Raw genomic sequence first — 17,175 nt, 5'->3', positions numbered from 1 at the left:
ATCTTTGCAAACACACATATTCATCCTTGTACTTCGAATTCAGTGTAGTAGTCCACTAAATTCTTGATTTTCAGAATGTCATCTCCTCCTAGAGTTGATTTTCCAACGTCGGATATCGATGACATCGAGATGGACGGGCCACCTCAGGATGGCACTATCGATCAATCACTATCCATAGCTCCTCCGCCCCAACGTCTTTTTCTCCAGGGAACACCTTCTGCTGCAGGAACTCCTGCGCGACAAAGATATGCTAACAGCGTTGCAGCTACGCCTACGAGCGGTATCGCTGCCAGACGGGCGCTTGGAATGAGCACTCCTCGGCGAGCACCACGAACACCTCTTTTTGCTCGTGAGTGCTTGCTCAATGTACAATTACCTGCCATTCATTTTTATACTAGCCGGGAGCTCCCCACTCGCATTCCCAAGTTCTTCGCCTGCTAAAACTCCCCGGAGGAGAGTCGCGATCGATTCTGATCCAGCTTTTCTAGACTCTGAGCCTCTCGCCTTTCCTTCGTAAGTCGCTGTCAATGAGATCTTTATCCATTCGGCTGATAATGCGTTAGGAGTCCAGCCGCTGCTCTTGCTACGCCAGTCAAGAACCGTCGCGGGGACATTCACTCTTCTCTTTCCCTAACACCAACCGCACGGCGAGCCAGGCGTGGCGATTATAACAACGATCTTAACGATAATCTCAACTCAGATGGAACTCATCTTTCCATTCCCGCATCGTCTGTACCACACCTCTCAGCACCCGCCGCGCCCTCTGACGAGCCAGATGAAATCCGCGCCATCTGGGGAACCACCGTGAACTTGGCAGAGACAATGAAACTCTTCCGGGACTTCCTGCGCGGCTTCAAACCGAAATATCGCGCCACCCACGATCGTCAGGAGAACCTCCGCACTCGGACATTTGCCACCCCAGACGAAGGCGAAATCGTGCTGTATGAGACGTACATGCGCCGTGTCCGCCAGACGGGCGAAACGAATCTCAATCTCGACATGATTAACCTACTTTCCTATCCGCCATGCAAAAAGCTCTTTGCGCAACTCCAGAAATACCCGCAGGAAGTTATACCCGCGATGGATCAAATCCTGAAGGACCTTATGCTCGAACTCGCCGACGAGGACCAGCAGGCCGGCATGGACGGCATGCAGGGCGACCAAGGCGACGAAGAGATCGCTGACATCATGGGCAAAGTCTACAAAGTTCGTCCATTTGGGTTGACAGCCGTGAATATGCGTGACCTCAACCCATCTGGTATGTTGTTCAAACCTTCCTCATGTCTTCATCGTCCTAATGTATTACAGATACCGACAAGCTCATATCTATAAAAGGCTTGGTCATTCGGGCCACGCCCGTGATTCCAGACATGAAAGTCGCCTTCTTCCGCTGTCTCACCTGCTCTCATACTGTACAAGTCGAAATCGACCGTGGCAAGATCGAGGAGCCAGCTCGGTGCCCGAGAGATGTCTGTGGCAGCGTAGGGACGACGTCCCTCGTGCACAACCGTTGTGAATTCGCGGACAGGCAGGTCATCCGGCTGCAGGAGACTCCTGATGCGGTGCCTGATGGCCAGACGCCACACACTGTGTCACTAAGTGTATATGACGAGCTTGTTGATGTGTGCAAGCCCGGTGACAGGGTCATCGTCACTGGCATCTACCGCAGCGTCCCTGTCAGGGTGAATCCTCGCCAGAGAACGATGAAAAGTTTATTCAAGACCTACCTCGACGTCGTCCACGTCCGTCTTAGCACAGGTGGTACGCTAGGACTCGACCGGAGTACACGTCCTGCGGGTGGTGACAAGGTACCGGGTATAGGTGGCGTTGGTGACAGTGCAGATGATCAAGAACTCGAGGAGCAAATTGCAGGCGCTGAGGGGGGACGAACACGCAAAGCAGAACTTGAAGCGAAGCTCATCGAGCTCAGCAGGCGGCACGATCTTTATGAGCTCCTAGCCCGTTCCCTCGCACCGTCAATTTGGGAAATGGACGACGTGAAGAAAGGTATACTTCTTCAGCTCTTCGGTGGCACCAACAAGAGCATCGCAAGAGGTGGAGGCGGAGGTGGACCGCGTTACCGCGGAGACATCAACGTGCTTTTGGTCGGTGACCCGGGTACCAGTAAATCGCAGATTCTGCAGGTATGTCGGTCGCCGTCTGCATTTGTGAAGTTAGGTAAAGCCATTGCTAGTATGTTCACAAAATCGCTCCTCGTGGAGTCTATGCATCTGGCAAAGGCTCTTCGGCAGTGGGTTTGACCGCGTACGTGACTCGAGACCCTGATTCCAAGCAGCTTGTCCTCGAAAGGTAAGGAATACATCATCGTCATCCCGGAGACTCTTATTCACGAATTTCCAGTGGTGCTTTAGTGTTGAGTGACGGTGGTGTCTGCTGCATCGATGAATTTGACAAGATGTCCGATGCGACGCGGAGTGTGCTCCATGAAGTTATGGTCAGACCCATCCAGATGGTCCTTTGAATATCATTAACACCTTCTTCAGGAACAACAAACCGTCTCAATCGCCAAAGCAGGTATTATTACCACCCTCAACGCCCGTACATCTATTCTCGCGGCTGCAAACCCTGTTGAATCAAAGTACAACGTCGATCTTCCCATCACGCGCAATATCGACCTCCCTCCTACGCTCATCTCCCGTTTCGACTTGCTATATCTGGTACTCGATCAAGTAGACGAAACCCTCGATAGAAAACTCGCGCAACATTTGGTTGGGCTGTACCTCGAAGACGCACCCGACACTGGTGGCTACGATGTTTTGGTGTGTCTTGCGTCACTCCTTTCCTGCATACTGAACTGACCTTGCTTTAGCCCCTTGAGGAGCTCTCCGCATATATCGACTTTGCGCGTACGAACATTCACCCCGTCCTCAGTTCTGAAGCAAGCGATGAGCTCGTCGCCTCCTACGTTTCCTTGCGGTCCATCGGCGCCTCAGACCCCCGCTCATCTGAAAAACGTATCACAGCTACAACCCGTCAGCTCGAAAGTATGATCCGCCTCTCTGAGGCCCACGCCCGTATGCGCTTCGCTGCGCACGTCGAGTTGCAAGATGTACAGGAGGCATGCCGCCTCATGCGCGAAGCCATCCGCACGAGTGCTATGGATCCTCGCACTGGCAAGATCGACATGGGCTTGTTAAACACCGGTACTGGTGTTGGACAACGCAAAATGCGGGATGACATGCGGAGAGAATTATTAACGATGTTCGACAGTGGTGCTGGAAAAGGCAAGGGCATGAAATGGGGCGAGGCGATGAAACGCCTTGCGGAGCAGAGTAGTATCCGTGTTGATGCTACTGACTTTTCTGAAGTTATCAAAGCGATGGAGAACGAGGGAGTGTTGACTGTGGTTGGGGAGCGGGATAAGAGGATGATTAGAAGAGTTCAAGGGGCGTGATAAGTATTAGAGGTTCTGAGGCATGGATCAAGTTTTGCTTGGAAATGTTCATTTTACTTGTTGTAATTGCTTACATGTGTACTGATACTCTATCGACTACGAACACGTCAGGATTAACTACCAAGCTATGAACTATCTCAGTCTGCTGGCTAAGCCATTTTGAACAGGGGATAACTAGAGTTGGCGGAGTTGGCGGAGTTTCAAACAAAGGGTCATAAAATTTTCTAGAGCTCAAGCAATCATCTTGCATGTTCGTCCAGTGTTTCTTCCACCGCTAGTCTCGACGGTGACCTTGGTAAGTAATTTCATCCACCATAGTCCACCGTTCGCTTCTGCTTTTTCGGTTACTTTGATGAATACATATCACATTCAAGCTCAACAGTCTTATGGACCTCTGCGTCCAACTGCTGACTTCCTACTTCTGCAATTCTGATACTTCTCAAGCTTTCCAACAGTCATTTGATCAACTACTAACGTTCGTTCTTCCAGCCCTCAACCAACCGTCAACTATACAGCTTCGTCCTATGGTTCGGTTGCATTCGTAGTATTTACATAACACATGTTGTCGCAATGAACATCTACTGCTTTGATTACATCTATGTGTCCTAAATCCCAAATTGTGTGCTGCAGTGTATCGATAATTTAGATTTCAATAATGTTACAGAATGTGGGTAGATGAATATACTCTGAGTACACATGCAACAAGGAGATTAAACATGCAGTGGTCATAGTGCTGTTCCCCGCTCGAAACTAGCCCGAATCTCTGAGGTATATTTGTCGTAGTATCGCGCAATCTGTCGCTCGTCGGTTCATTCTTCATAAACATGACCATGGGCGATGACTCACCTTTTTGTTGAATACGCGATTCCGCTCATTAATGTAGGTGATATCGCCTTCATCCTCGTTGAGTCTCTTTCGGGAGAATTTGCCCTTCTTGTCAATGCTACGGCGCAATGTCAGTGCTCCATGGGAAGCCAAGTAGTGCAGTAACATACTCTCTGTTGATCTTGCCAACCAATCTGTCGATGGCATCTTCAGTAGGTTTATTGTCGGCATACAATAGAGTATTGGCATCTCGGTAGAAGCTCTCTGCAGCCATTCGTTGTTCAGTTGATGGAATCACCTGGGAAATGCAACATGATAAGTAATACAATATATCAGAAGGGTCGGTAACATTGACCTGTCCGCCTGAAGGATCGAAGGTTGTGAGAGCAGACGATGATGGCGTGCTGCTCCCAGACTTGGAAAGTGATCCAGGCGCCAACCCCAGTACGGCCTCTTTCTGTCGGCTGTACGCAACAAGGTCCGGTTTAATGAGGTCAAGGTCTTTCTTGTAGCGCCGTCGAGCTGCGTGAGCATCGTCTACACACAACAATTATGAGTGACATCATGCAAGGAAGCAGTAATCCCGCACCATGAAACTCGTAATCTGCTCTCCGTGCTTTCCTCGCCTTCTTCTTTTCCCAATTGTCATTCTCTTCTATCGTCCATTCCCAATTCTTCTGCCGCTCCACATCCTCTCCCTGTTCCTCTGCTTCCGCTTGCGTACGCAACACCTCTGCAAGTTTCCGTTGTCGTTCTAGGCGTGCAGCATCCCTCACCGTCATCTTGGCTTTGGAAGACTCTTCAATGAGAGAGGCGCGATTCGCTTTCGTCGAGGAACGCTGTGACAGAATGAATGAGGGACAAGGACTACGAGGTACACAGGACCACGCACCATCTTCGCTCTAAGCTGCTCCATCTTGGCTTTTCTTTCGTCCATCGTCATTGTACCTTCCTCTGCCAACTTCTCTTCGCCGCCGCCTGGTGAAGCCATTATTGGTATACCAGTGATCCGCTCGAGACTATGTAGGTTGTTCCTGGCACTCCAAGCTTATATAAGCCAAAGCCCCTAAATGGTTCCTTGTGGCAGCTTTCTTTGCTTGAAAGCAACTGCTCTGGTGATCGTCTACTGATAATTGTCGGGATGCATCCTATTTTCTCTTCGTATTGTATTAAACGAGCCCTATCTGAGTGTTTGTACTTTTATGCACCTCCCTGTATTTGTCTTCAGTGTGACTTAGAGCTGCTTCGAGTCTGGTGATAATTGAAATACGTCTATCCTCGAGAGTTCTCACAAGCGTTGGAGTTGCAATATCTGCGACCGCCACAGTAGTCGTTGCCTCGAATTTCCAGACCCGTTCCCAAACGCTGTCTCAACGTTGCTTTGTCGGAGACGAAATAATCTATCGCCGCTGCATCACATCGTCATGTGCATTTGCATGTCGAAGCTCATTACTGATGGGAGCCCCCAGGCAGTCCGCTCGACGCGAAACTAAAGAAATACATGGTTGACAGTCATCGTGTGTATTGTACTATCCGAAACGTTTCGTAGCCCCAATTTCCTTTTTCCTCTCGAATTCAATGCGTGCCAGTGGCCGGTTCACTGGGGTGAGGAATATTTCCGGACAAGGCAAAGGTTGTACGACTAATCGCACGGGGCGCGACAGAGGAACACTTCCCCGCAGACAGTAACCACTTCTACAACTGAGAGCAACGGCTCAACGACATCCACGGAAACTCTGCTTTGCGGTGCGGCCACCTGAAAGTCTAGCACCTGAACACTATCAGAGGTGTGTATGGTCTCTTCGTCCTTCCCTCCTGGAATGTCATTTTTATTCTCGGCCCACAAATGTGGCCTCCATACCAAAACCCTCTGCATTTTTCAAACTTGCTCATCCTCCTCCCCAGAAAATCGAAGAACAGCGCATCACAATCGAAGACCTCGAGGCCCTCAAGGAACTCACGGACGAATTTGAAGAGAACCATGTTCAAGTCGAGCGTGAGCTTCGAGATAAGATTTTAGAGCGCGAGAAGGATCTGAGGGAGGAGAAGGTCAGAGTAGGGTTATTAGAAGACGTAGTGGCAGACGCACATGGGACAATCGCAAGGTTCAGAGAGGTCGTTGGAGAAATGCAGGGGTGCGTTTTCCTATCCCTTCTGCTTTCTTCTTTAGTTGTGTTCCTTCACGGGAGATGCTGATAAACTCACCAGCGAACTCGACTCCTTGCGTTCAGCGACGCAAGCAGCACAACACGAGTCTGCCACGGCTGCCCACCAGACGGCAGCGATGATGTCGCTGAATTTGAAACTCCAATCCTCGGCGGCCAAGAACCAGGCCAGGGCAGTAGAGCTGGAGATCAAGAAACTCGAGGCGAAGGAGAGGGGAGAACTGTTAGGAATTGTGCAGGTGGGCTTGCTTTTTTGTTCAAGTTGTTTTCCAGCGTTTATTTTCTTTCACTCCATCTGTTCCACTACTTTCGTTCTTGTTCTCCACCGTTTCTTTCGTTGGTTGTAATTACTCCGCTCGTCGTCAGTGAAAAAGAGGTCATCCGAAGGCAAGGCAAATCCGGATTGGTGGTTCAATGCCAACCTTCCCCGTTTGCCATGCCTTCGGTTTATGACTTCATGCGTCCCTCTCTTTTCAGTTTACGTGTCTGCTTCGTTCTTTTCGTCCTGTCCGTTATTTCTTTTCCTTTACTCCCTTGGTTTCCTTTCTCCCCCTTCGCTCATTTTAATCACTCCTTGGTGTGCGCCTTCTCATCGGCTAACTTTTCAACTTTCAGCCTTACCTACCTCAACAATACGTCGAATCCGACAGCGACGCCACAAATTGCTATCTCTTCTTCGCACGCCTAGGGTACAAAACCGATCTCATTAACACTATTGTGGGGCTGGCTCATGGCCTACCCGAGTCGCTCAACGGTGTCGTGTCAGAATATGCGCAGTGCGTTACATTTTCCAATTTACAACAGTGGCACATGTAACATTCATTCACCGATAACAGATGCATGGCCGTGCCGCGTCGTTCTCCACGCTCTGCAAACGCTTCGCTGCCATCCTTAGGCGATGCGACCCCACGTCGTTCCTCAATATCGGACGCATACCCTGAGATCGCCCCAATGGAGAAACGCATCGATCTGCACATTGATCTTCTCCGACGGGATGAGTTTAGGGAGATGGAATTCGTCAGTGACGTGCTCAAGTGCGTTTGGTCCTCATTTTTACTTTCATCTCCTTACCTTTGCATGTCAACGAATGGAAAATACTTACCGCTGACACAGGATGCTAGCCTAGTTCGACCATCTGGCAGAGACACATTTCGATGGGTTCGGGCAGGACCTAGGCGAGCGCGAGCTCGGGTACGCACTTTCGTTTGACCATGATCTAGGTGTGTTTGCTGCATCTATCGGGCTCACGAAAACATCTGTCGCTGTGATTCTCAATGATGAAGGTGCGTAACACTGCCTTTATTGGCACGATGTTTGTTGCTTACACAAAACACTCCAAAGATGTTGTCCTCGACATGGGTGGCTATTTGCAGAAACTTTTGAAACAGTGCAAGAGCGCGAAAGTGTTGTCCAAGTAAGGTAGTTTTTATCGCATGGCGGATATATGCTGAAGGGGTTGACAAGAAACTTACGAAGCGCCTTGACGATGTTATCCAGGAGTCTTCGGCGCTTAAGTCCCATCTCGTTCCACAGCTCAAGACTCTCAGCAATGCAGTTCCCGAGCTGGTCAACTTTGGTATCTCTGTTAGTGTTCCTGTGCCACCTTCTAAGGATGACTACTAATTTGCCCAATTGTAGCTCGCCCAACAAGTAATCCCGCACCTTAGCGATGCCCGCAGCGCCAAGTCTCCATTCCAGTTTGCAACAGTGTTATCGTATGCAAAGCAAAGTGTTTGCTATGAGCACGCCTATCAATGTCCAACTATCCACGCGAACCGCAATGCATCAATATCAACCTCACCGCGCCTCAACGCCTTCCACAGCGCTCTCCTCTCCCTCGATACCAGGGTACTCGCTCCCAAACGTCCTTTTGTCCGGCCCGCCAACCCCACCACACCACACAGCTCCACGCCTGTCATACCTGCTGCGTTCTTGGCAAGGCTCAAACACCTATGTGCCACTGAAGTTTGCATGCGCCCGCCGCGAGAAATTTACCTCGCAGACCTATTTACCGCGACGCGGCATTTTGGTGCGCTAGACGCCATGATGCTCACTGCCCGTGCACGCCAAGATGCGGAGGTCCTTTTCAAGCTCTGCTAATTATGTACCAGACTTACTTTATCGTATCATAGTGATATTGAATACAACATCCAAAAACGCTTGGAGCAATGCGCTTAGTTGCCAACGCCAACGCCAATTTGAAAGGCGTGTTCTACCAAAAAGTCATAAATAACGTTATGGTTGAAACATAAAGAAGGAAACATAAGAACGGGACACACTTGATGCTACCAGCCCTTACAGGCAGCGATGATGTAATATCACAACGTTGTCACAAACTCCTCATGGTAATCTAGACATCAACATTCAATATTCAATGGCTATGTATAAACAACTCAAATTTATCGCAGCATACATAGCCAATATTTAGCAGAAGCAGAATTACATCCTTCTATAGTTTCCACGGCTACAATATCAAGGACTCATGAATTCACTGATGTGCTGACAGGTGCCGGGAGTCTTCAGAGCGCCACGAAGCATGCTGGCATGTGGAATGGCGCATTTGATATGCTGGTAGAAATTGAGTGACTGACTCTTATCATAGTAAGAATGAATGACTATCTTCATTTGTTCATGGTCTGTCTAGGGAGACTGGACTCTCATAGCAAATTTCTTCGCTTGGACCCATGGGGTTGTGGTGAGTGCTACTTATTCGCTTGTCCCGTGGTTTCATCTCCGGGTGCACGAGTCTCCCATAGTCGGACCAGTGCTAAACACCCGTTTCCTACAGATTCACGACATCCAATGGCAGATCATTATTGGCACTTACACCACACTAAACTAAGCTGGTCAGCATGGACGGCTTACTGATACATCAGTGCTTGTCAAAGCGCATAGTTTGCTTTGATCCAAGGATCATCCAAGCGTACGTCCTGTCCTGTCAAAGCGTTGGTCCCTTGCGATATTTAAGGCTTCCGCAACCTGGGTTTTAGCTCCACAAACATCGATCACTTACCACATTCTACATCCGATCCCAGAGATGACATCCCTCGTCTCCACAGATAGTCCTGCACCCTTGTCATCATTATCCCCTGACATGGCTCAAGTGCTCACTGGTGTCCGCTACATCATGGAAATGAATATTACCCAGGACACCAAGCTCCTAGACATCATTGCTATCCTAGGCGCTCAAGCCTCACAGTTAAGGGAAAGAGATCAATCAATCATGATTATGCAGTCGAAGTTAGAGTAAGCCATCTTCATCTTACTGTACCCGCTCAACGTACTCAATCAATACTCAGCTCGCAGCAGGCCATCATGGAGGAGATTCGCTCAGAACAGCGGCAGCTAACAGCTGCCGTCGCATGTTTCCTGCATCGTGGGCAAGATGTCTCAGTGACACTTTCTCCGCCTGCCAGTCGAGAAACGCCAGAGCCTGTGACACCTACGGCGACCCCAGAAACATTTCCGAGCGCTATTTCAGTGCCAGAGCTACTTGCCTCCCAGCCAACTCCCACCGACGCACGATCAGACATTATCGCTGCCGCGGACACCAACTTGAGGACTATCACCGTTGATGACCCATGGAGAGCTCCCGAGCACTACGTCAAAACGCAACGAGGTGGCGAGCTACGGCGCCAGGGTGCGTTTTATGGCACTCCCGACTGGAACTCCATGACAGTAGCTGCTGGTGGTGTACCTGATTCTGGCATGCCTCCTTTCTCTCCTCCGGCAAGCCCTAAGGTCCAAGAAGAAATCATCCCGGCAGCAGGGAATACTCGCGCAGATGTACGCAAAACGCGGGAAGCTGGGCAGGAGACAGAGGCCGCTGTCATTGTCCTGAAGGCCGCACTAAGTGACGACGAGGAGAGCGCCTCTAATAGCTCTCTCCGTAGCTCCTGCAAGCGTTGCAGGGATCCTAAGGAGCAAGAGGCACGCAGAACCTCAAATCCTATGGATATATATAGGATCGTTCATGATGCATCCCATGGGTCTTCCCCCTCCTCGTTGTTCTCCCCTTCATTCCCTGGACCTAGTCCTACTCAGGATGACCCCAGCCGTGGTGGTCCAGCAAAGCGCAGACGTCTGTCACAAGATATCGTTGAATCCGATGCAGTTTTCAACACGAAACGCCCAACTCGCAGAAGTCCGCGCCGTGTCACACCTAAATGATATCATTGTTCATTTTATCTCTTGTGTATTGTATACATGTATTTCTAAGACCCAGGGATGAGCGACCGTTATCTCTCGTTGTATCATCACACCAATATCAACGAACGCTTTCTACAATCATGATGTTGAAACTGCAAAAACAAACTTTATGGTACGATTGGCAATTCCGGACTGCATCAGAGGCTCCCAGGGACGTTGCTTTACGGCGCCTTGTTCGTTTTGGGTTCACGGCGCTGTTCGCGAGTGTTTTGTGAACCGAGCCTTTAAGACCTTACTGGTAACCAATCATAACAATCATAACCGTCATTTCCATTCCCACCGCATGATATTCTTTGTGAACTATGCATCCTCGCACGTTAGCAAGACTTGCCTCCCTTTCTACCCATCTCCGTCGAGTTCCTCTCCCTGCTCATTCGAAGCCAATGTCATCTACTGTTCTGCCAGATAACTCGGCCTTTCAGTCACCGCCATTGAACTTTGCCATTTCTCCTGTACCGAATAAGAATCCAATTGACGAGGGACGGCATATAAAGACAGCTGCAGCGCTCATCATTGGGTGTGTTCGTGTTCTGGGCTTTACGGATGAAAAGCTGAGAGTAGCTATAAAGGGACGAAATTCTGAATGGAAAGACGCTCGACCGGAACTCCAACTACTTTGCACGGTTCTGTTTTGAGCATGGTATTCAGTTGTGAGTGACCCTTCCTGTCTAGTTATATACGCGTTGATGGTCGACTGCGCTGCAGGAAACGCATAGAGGTGATAGCAGATGATGAAGCTGAAATGTACGTGCGCCGTTTGTAACACTCATGTTGCAGGGGCACAGCTGCTCAGCGAGCCCCAGCATCGAGGCCAGCCGGAGAATGGTGCAAATGTACGACTTTGTGGTAACGACGGGCGGTATTGGACCCACCCACGATGGTACGCAATTCCTTGTGAACTTTATTACCAGCGCACCACCATGACGCCATTCATTATCATTTCATCGCTCACAGATATAACATATACATCATTGGCGAAGTCTTTTAATCAGGGCCTCGTATATCATAAAGAGACGCTCGCTCGAATGGAGGAGTCTGGCAAATATCGGGCTTGGGTATCAAAGCAGAGCGAGGAACAGCGAACGGCACGCAAACGTATGGCACTGTTCCCCGATGCTGCTGAGGTGCTTTTCGTCGCAAGTGATATATGGGTGGTGAGCATGCATGAGTGCAGCTCTAAGACCAGTTGCTGATTTCCACCAGCCCGTCGTCCGACTACAAGGGAGACTCTGCATATTTCCAGGAATACCCAGCCTCTTTCAAAAGATGCTAGATAACCTAAAACCATTCCTTCCTCTCCCGCCTGAAGAGGAGCGACCTTTCCGACTCCAAGTCTTCACGGCGTAAGCATTTCGTCACCATTTCATATCAATATGCTGAACGTAATTTTAGATTACCCGAGTCATCCATTGCCCCTTTCCTCACTGACCTCCAAAAGCGGGTGCAACCCGAGGGTATTCGGATAGGCTCGTATCCGGTCCTACAGAAAGGTGTGTACGTGTCGCTCATAGGCGCAGACCGTGGCCGTGTGCATGAGCTCGGCGTAGAGGTTGAGAAAGAAGTGGAGGGACGTGTTGTCAGCGAGGCAGAAGCGGAAGCCAAGCGGCAATTGGGTTGCCAGTGATTGAACGCTCAATCAGAGGCAACCTTGTATTATACGGTCTATTGTGCTTTCTGGATGCGTGGATCATTTTTTTTTGTTGCATCTTCACTTACGCATAAGCACTTGAGACGGTCTCATTTCGTCTGCTTACCCATGGCAATAGGAATTTTGGCTGCCGGTCCTGATCTTGTCTCCTGTTTCTCCCGCCCGATGAACCAACACCGTACGACCCTCAGCCCAGCGTTACACACCACCATGTACTACCCGGAGTGCGTAACCGTAAATGGGGTTTTTGTCAAACCATCCCAAGTCTTTGATGGAATCAATCTTTGTCTTCTCGCCCTCTCTACCATAACACATGTCCTAGTCCTTTCCCTTAGGATAACTTCCGACCATCTCAAACCGACCATCCAGGTCTTGTAAGAGCCCGCGTCCCACGCCTGCAGGAACGGTAACAACATCCCCCCTCTTACCTTCCGCCTCCACCCTTCCGGGATTGTCCTCTCCACCAAAACATAGCTTCACACGAACGACCAGAAGCGATGCACAGTACTTTATTAGTAATGCTATGAAAGTATGTCGTGCTGTACAGTCGGGGCTCGACAACGCCGACGAACCTTAGGTGGGCCTTGATGGTGGCGGCTGAATTCGACTGTGGGAAGCATTCGTGATACATGATGAGAGGATAATTTTGCAGGGATATGTTTGGGATGAGATTGAAGCTAGGAATGAAATGAATAGATGCTGGAAGACTTCGGAGAGGTGCGATTGGCGATGTCATGATGCGAACGAGTAGGCGCGACTCGGAGACGAGAAAGGCCCCTGTAAGGCGACATACATGACGTCACGAGGCGTCTATTTATGCGCCGCAATTTTGCCGTGCTACTACTTCCAGACCAGTCAGATGTTATCTGAGGTCGCCAGCACTTACTCAATTCCACGGAACGTCGCCCAGAACTATTACGCTGGTGGTTTTCGCTTTTGCGATCGAAGGAATAAGCAGGTTAAGGCGCTAATTCTCCTCCCGACATGACCCGATATAATTGAAAAAATGGGTCCAGTCAAATGACGCCACTACCCTCTCGTTATCAAGTAATCCATCAAGTATTTAAATTTTAAAAGCTGATTGTTGAATTACAGCATTTTTCTTGTCTTCGTTTCCTCTAGGCCATGTTCAAGGCGCGCTTGAGTGTTGTATGTGGTCGTATGCAACCTCACCCGGCAAGACTGTCGGTCGCCGCAGGACGAACGTTTACTTCCTCTGCACCGCGGAGTAAACAACGTCTGGTCATATTGGGTTCAGGCTGGGGAGGCTATGAGATTTTGAGAGATGTCGATAAGAAGCGTTGGAGTTAGTCTCTGACTGCGTTCGAGCGAATGGTGATGTTGATAACCCCTTTTTGCAGATGTCACGATGGTCTCACCAACCAATGCTTTCAATTTTACGCCTTTGCTTGCTAGTTGTGCTGTTGGTACCCTCGAATTTCGTTGTGCGGTTGAACCGGTATGTCATATTACACTTCCGTGACAATGTTCTCATTAATCTTGATGACAGGTTCGGAGGTTTTCTCCACAAGTGGTAAGTCAAACCTAGTTATGTCTTGAACCGTGTGCTAATGTATGTTTGTCTTTTAGGCTTGCTATCAGGCCTGGTGTGACTCGATCGGTCTGTTCTTGCGTTCTTTAACTGTCGCAGACACCTGACTTTTAGTCTCCCCAGACTTCAAGCAAAAGACCCTGAAATGTGTACGTACTCATTCGAAAGTCAATGGTCACACTAAGCAAGGTATTTCAGATGCCTGCCACACCTGCTTTGGAATTTGGACGAGCTACCTCTGCCCCTGTCGTAGAGACAGCCACAACAGAGAGTTCATACCCGACTACGGGCACTCCGTTCACCTTACGTTATGACAAGTTGGTGATTGCTGTCGGCGCCTACTCGCAGAGTACGTAAACAGTCGTGATACACTACAATTTCTAACGAAATTAATGATAGCGTTCAACGTGCCTGGCGTCAAAGAACATGCGCATTTCCTTAAAGACGTGCGAGACGCTCGAGCAATCAGGACGCGTATCATAGATTGTAAGTGTATTTACCAGTTTTCATAAACATTGCTTACCCTGCGTAGGTTTCGAGCAGGCCAATCAACCTGTCCTCTCTGATATCCAACGCCGAAACTTACTCAATTTCTGCATAGTCGGTAAGCATCTGATCTCTGGTGACATTTTTATCCTTGTGTTAATACAACACTTTATAGGTGGTGGACCCACTGGTGTCGAGTTCTCGGCAGAGTTGCACGATTTGCTGCATGCTGAGATAGAGAGGCACTATCCTTCGCTCGCAGCGTATGGCTAAAATCACGCTCTACGACGTGGCACCAAACATCCTTGGCAATTTTGACAAGTCCCTGGGAGTGTAGGTCGCCTGTGTTTCTTCTCCGACATCTCTGATGATATTCGGTCAATAAACAGCTATGCTGAAGACAAGTTCCGGAGAGATGGTATTAGCATCAAAACAAGACACCATGTGGAACGTGTTGAGAAGGTTCGAATAACGCTGTATTGTTATTCTAAATCTTGATGCTGATTGTTATGCAGGATCGCATGTTCGTTAAAGAACAAGGAGAAGGTCCGCAGTCAATGCCCCCAATATTTTAGTCCAAGTCTTGCTCACACAGCTGCTGTAGTTCCATTTGGTCTTCTTGTCTGGAGTACTGGATTAGCCCCTAATCCGCTTATCCAGTCAATCGATTCTCTTGAGAAACATGACAAGACACAAGGGTCTGTGATCCTACTTGATTAGCCGAGACGTTCGGGCTGACGCATGTGGCTGTCTCTAGCCTTTTCACTGACCAAAACCTTAACGTCATCACAAAGGAGGGCCACGTTGATCCATATGTTTGGGCTATCGGTGACGCTGCAAACATCAAAGGCCAGATCCTCCCTGCGACCGCACAAGGTTTGTCTGCCCATACCCTATTAAGCGCCCATGGGCTGCGGGCTTATCATCCTGACAACGCCTATTTACAGTCGCGAATCAGAAAGGCAGATACCTGGCGCAAAAGCTGAACAAGATAGTCAAAGATCAGGAGCACACAAAACCCTTTGAGTTTCATAATAAAGGGAGCTTGGCTTACTTGGGAGACTGGTGCGTGGCGGTCCATCAGAATCCGAACATTTCTGATTCGGCTGTACAGGAAAGCAATCTATGATCGGTCGAGTGCTGATACTGTCAAAACTAAGGAGACCGGTCGCTTGGCGTGGCTTCTATGGCGTTCCGCATATTTCACCATGACTCTTAGTATTAGGAACAAGTGCGTGCTTCTATTTCCACAGATGACTATCAGGCCTCTGATGTATACTGGTTAGGATTCTGGTGCCCACATATTGGTGAGTTCTGCATCATTCTGATCAGCAATTCAATGATCTCATCGACTTCCTGTACAGGTTCCTAAATTGTGTGTTCTTGTCCGTGTACTCCGGTGATATGATGCTAATACTAATACAGGGATTTTCGGCCGTGATCTGACGCGCTTCTGATTTTTGTCGCTGCGCCACTACACCACACTCATTTCACACTCATAGGTGAGGAATCTTGTCGTAGTGGCTACCTTGTGCTGACTTAATATCAGACTGTACAGACTTAGAGATCTTTAGAATTCATGTTGTTATGTTTATCATTACAGTGCCATAATATGCAATCAATGTAAAACAAGAAATAACGCATATGTATGCGATAGACATCATTCAAAAGCATTAGTATGATAGGAAAGACTAAAGATTGTACACATTACTAGAACGGAACAGAAAGACGCGTTAAAGAATGGTGACAGTTTTTCTTCGGATTTTGCGCTTCTTTTCGGGTGGCGCTGGGGAAGTTGGTGTTGCTACACAGGGTTCAACATCAGCAATATTCAGCAAAAACGAGGGCTTTAGGACTCACGCTGGTGCTGCACAGCTGCTGATTTCTCCGTCATTGACTTAGCACCGGTAAGAAACCCTTCCACAAAATCCTTGTTATCTTGGACGATTTCCGGCGCGATCCCACAACCCTGAAGGTCCGCAATCAGTCTCGACCAGGTGGGTTCGATATTCCTGGAAGATTCGATGATGCCTCTAGTGGAGATTCCGACATGTGCCACATGGACAAAGGAGTGGGGTGCGGGGCTGGAGATTATCCGAGGGCTCACTGGAGAAGATTGGGGCACCTTCTGCTTCTCTTTCTTGTTCTTTTTGACGGATTTGAAGAGGAAGGGCTGGAAGACTGAAACACGTGTTGTGAGTTACATACAGCGTGGCAGCATGGCCGAGCGGAAACTTACAGTGGTGTCGCGTCCGATCCGAGACTTTTTTGTAGAAGACATTTGCTTCCTCGTCTTCGTCGAAGCAAAGTCCGAACATGCGACTCTGACGCAGAATTCGGTTACGCTGCGATGCAATAAAACATAATGGACGTACTGTTCCAGAGAAATAGTGAAAGAAAGGCTTGTCTCTCGTGTACTCGAAGACCTCGGGAATGTAGAACGTCCAAACCACACGGTCGGTCTTCGTGTCAACGAGGCGAAACCAGTATTTTTCCTTGAGACGCAAGCCATGACCGCCTCGCTTGGGGGGAGACGTGCCATGGGGTGCGTCTCGATCACGTCCGAAGACTACGATTCCTTTGAGCTTAGAGTAGCTCCAGTTTAAATGGGGATTATTGAAAGGCGCGTTGTAGACTCGAACTGCAGCAGTGGCGACCACTTTCTGCATGTTGGGTTCGAGAATAGAGGAAATGTGGCGTTGTTTGTTCTCAGCTGCGAACGCTGGTGAGGGGTCATGCATCTGCGCAGAATGTGATGCTGCAGGAAACGAAAAGGTGGTTTGCTGGTGTTGATGATCGATCGCGGAAACGAACAGGGACAGGACGCGAGTTTATATACCGTTTGATAAGACAGGAGAGCGCCTGTGGGGAAGAG

At 49.1% G+C, this 17,175-nt stretch overlaps 8 protein-coding genes across 8 annotated transcripts; 5 read left to right on the top strand and 3 right to left on the bottom strand.

Annotated features, from left to right (window-relative positions):
- Window positions 1–12: 12 nt before the first annotated feature.
- EDB91DRAFT_1222844 (MCM-domain-containing protein) lies at window positions 13–3,556 on the top strand. The gene is made up of 8 exons (XM_041320927.1): window positions 13–349; window positions 399–513; window positions 564–1,258; window positions 1,309–2,144; window positions 2,195–2,310; window positions 2,362–2,455; window positions 2,505–2,780; window positions 2,831–3,556. The coding sequence occupies exons 1-8, from the start codon at window positions 76–78 to the stop codon at window positions 3,413–3,415; spliced, it is 2,991 nt and encodes a 996-aa protein (XP_041177303.1). The 5' UTR covers window positions 13–75; the 3' UTR covers window positions 3,416–3,556.
- Window positions 3,557–4,140: 584 nt separating this feature from the next.
- On the bottom strand, window positions 4,141–5,088 carry EDB91DRAFT_1053153 (mRNA splicing factor SYF2; the record flags this gene model as incomplete). The annotated part of the gene is made up of 5 exons (XM_041313728.1): window positions 4,141–4,209; window positions 4,262–4,358; window positions 4,411–4,500; window positions 4,657–4,777; window positions 4,830–5,088. Coding segments are annotated over 5 exons (636 nt in total), but the record flags the coding sequence as incomplete, so codon positions are not given.
- Window positions 5,089–5,818: 730 nt separating this feature from the next.
- On the top strand, window positions 5,819–8,505 carry EDB91DRAFT_1248376 (dynein associated protein-domain-containing protein; the record flags this gene model as incomplete). Its single annotated transcript, XM_041322929.1, has 9 exons — window positions 5,819–5,845; window positions 6,146–6,375; window positions 6,449–6,644; window positions 7,021–7,181; window positions 7,242–7,422; window positions 7,532–7,688; window positions 7,747–7,808; window positions 7,870–7,989; window positions 8,044–8,505. The coding sequence occupies 9 exons, from the start codon at window positions 5,819–5,821 to the stop codon at window positions 8,503–8,505; spliced, it is 1,596 nt and encodes a 531-aa protein (XP_041177301.1).
- Window positions 8,506–9,442: 937 nt separating this feature from the next.
- EDB91DRAFT_1248375 (uncharacterized protein) lies at window positions 9,443–10,575 on the top strand (the record flags this gene model as incomplete). The annotated part of the gene is made up of 2 exons (XM_041322928.1): window positions 9,443–9,651; window positions 9,705–10,575. 2 exons carry the CDS (start codon window positions 9,443–9,445, stop codon window positions 10,573–10,575), a joined length of 1,080 nt encoding a protein of 359 aa, XP_041177300.1.
- Window positions 10,576–10,997: 422 nt separating this feature from the next.
- On the top strand, window positions 10,998–12,238 carry EDB91DRAFT_1053128 (MoaB/Mog domain-containing protein; the record flags this gene model as incomplete). The annotated part of the gene is made up of 7 exons (XM_041313726.1): window positions 10,998–11,131; window positions 11,184–11,264; window positions 11,320–11,358; window positions 11,418–11,494; window positions 11,569–11,768; window positions 11,818–11,957; window positions 12,007–12,238. 7 exons carry the CDS (start codon window positions 10,998–11,000, stop codon window positions 12,236–12,238), a joined length of 903 nt encoding a protein of 300 aa, XP_041177299.1.
- Window positions 12,239–12,460: 222 nt separating this feature from the next.
- EDB91DRAFT_1237314 (uncharacterized protein) lies at window positions 12,461–12,998 on the bottom strand (the record flags this gene model as incomplete). Its single annotated transcript, XM_041321571.1, has 3 exons — window positions 12,461–12,580; window positions 12,611–12,736; window positions 12,771–12,998. The coding sequence occupies 3 exons, from the start codon at window positions 12,996–12,998 to the stop codon at window positions 12,461–12,463; spliced, it is 474 nt and encodes a 157-aa protein (XP_041177298.1).
- A 359-nt stretch (window positions 12,999–13,357) lies between these two features.
- On the top strand, window positions 13,358–15,945 carry EDB91DRAFT_1132735 (NDE1, mitochondrial external NADH dehydrogenase). Its single transcript, XM_041318703.1, has 16 exons — window positions 13,358–13,721; window positions 13,853–13,883; window positions 13,938–13,963; window positions 14,013–14,163; window positions 14,214–14,300; window positions 14,347–14,418; window positions 14,476–14,563; window positions 14,690–14,762; window positions 14,816–14,846; window positions 14,905–14,998; window positions 15,058–15,176; window positions 15,248–15,365; window positions 15,415–15,531; window positions 15,587–15,611; window positions 15,726–15,802; window positions 15,850–15,945. Exons 1-14 carry the CDS (start codon window positions 13,632–13,634, stop codon window positions 15,609–15,611), a joined length of 1,122 nt encoding a protein of 373 aa, XP_041177297.1. The 5' UTR covers window positions 13,358–13,631; the 3' UTR covers window positions 15,726–15,802; window positions 15,850–15,945.
- EDB91DRAFT_352315 (uncharacterized protein) lies at window positions 15,854–17,147 on the bottom strand. The gene is made up of 4 exons (XM_041326972.1): window positions 16,676–17,147; window positions 16,540–16,624; window positions 16,161–16,481; window positions 15,854–16,104 (listed from the first exon to the last, which is right to left on the bottom strand). Exons 1-4 carry the CDS (start codon window positions 17,039–17,041, stop codon window positions 16,034–16,036), a joined length of 843 nt encoding a protein of 280 aa, XP_041177296.1. The 5' UTR covers window positions 17,042–17,147; the 3' UTR covers window positions 15,854–16,033.
- Between the last annotated feature and the right edge of the window lie 28 nt (window positions 17,148–17,175).

The sequence above is a fragment of the Suillus paluster genome, assembly GCF_016628075.1.
Source record: "Suillus paluster strain FC165 chromosome Unknown EDB91scaffold_25, whole genome shotgun sequence".
NCBI lineage: Eukaryota > Fungi > Basidiomycota > Agaricomycetes > Boletales > Suillaceae > Suillus > Suillus paluster.
Note: the sequence above shows the minus strand (reverse complement) of the source record. Positions and strands in the feature narration are given on the sequence as shown.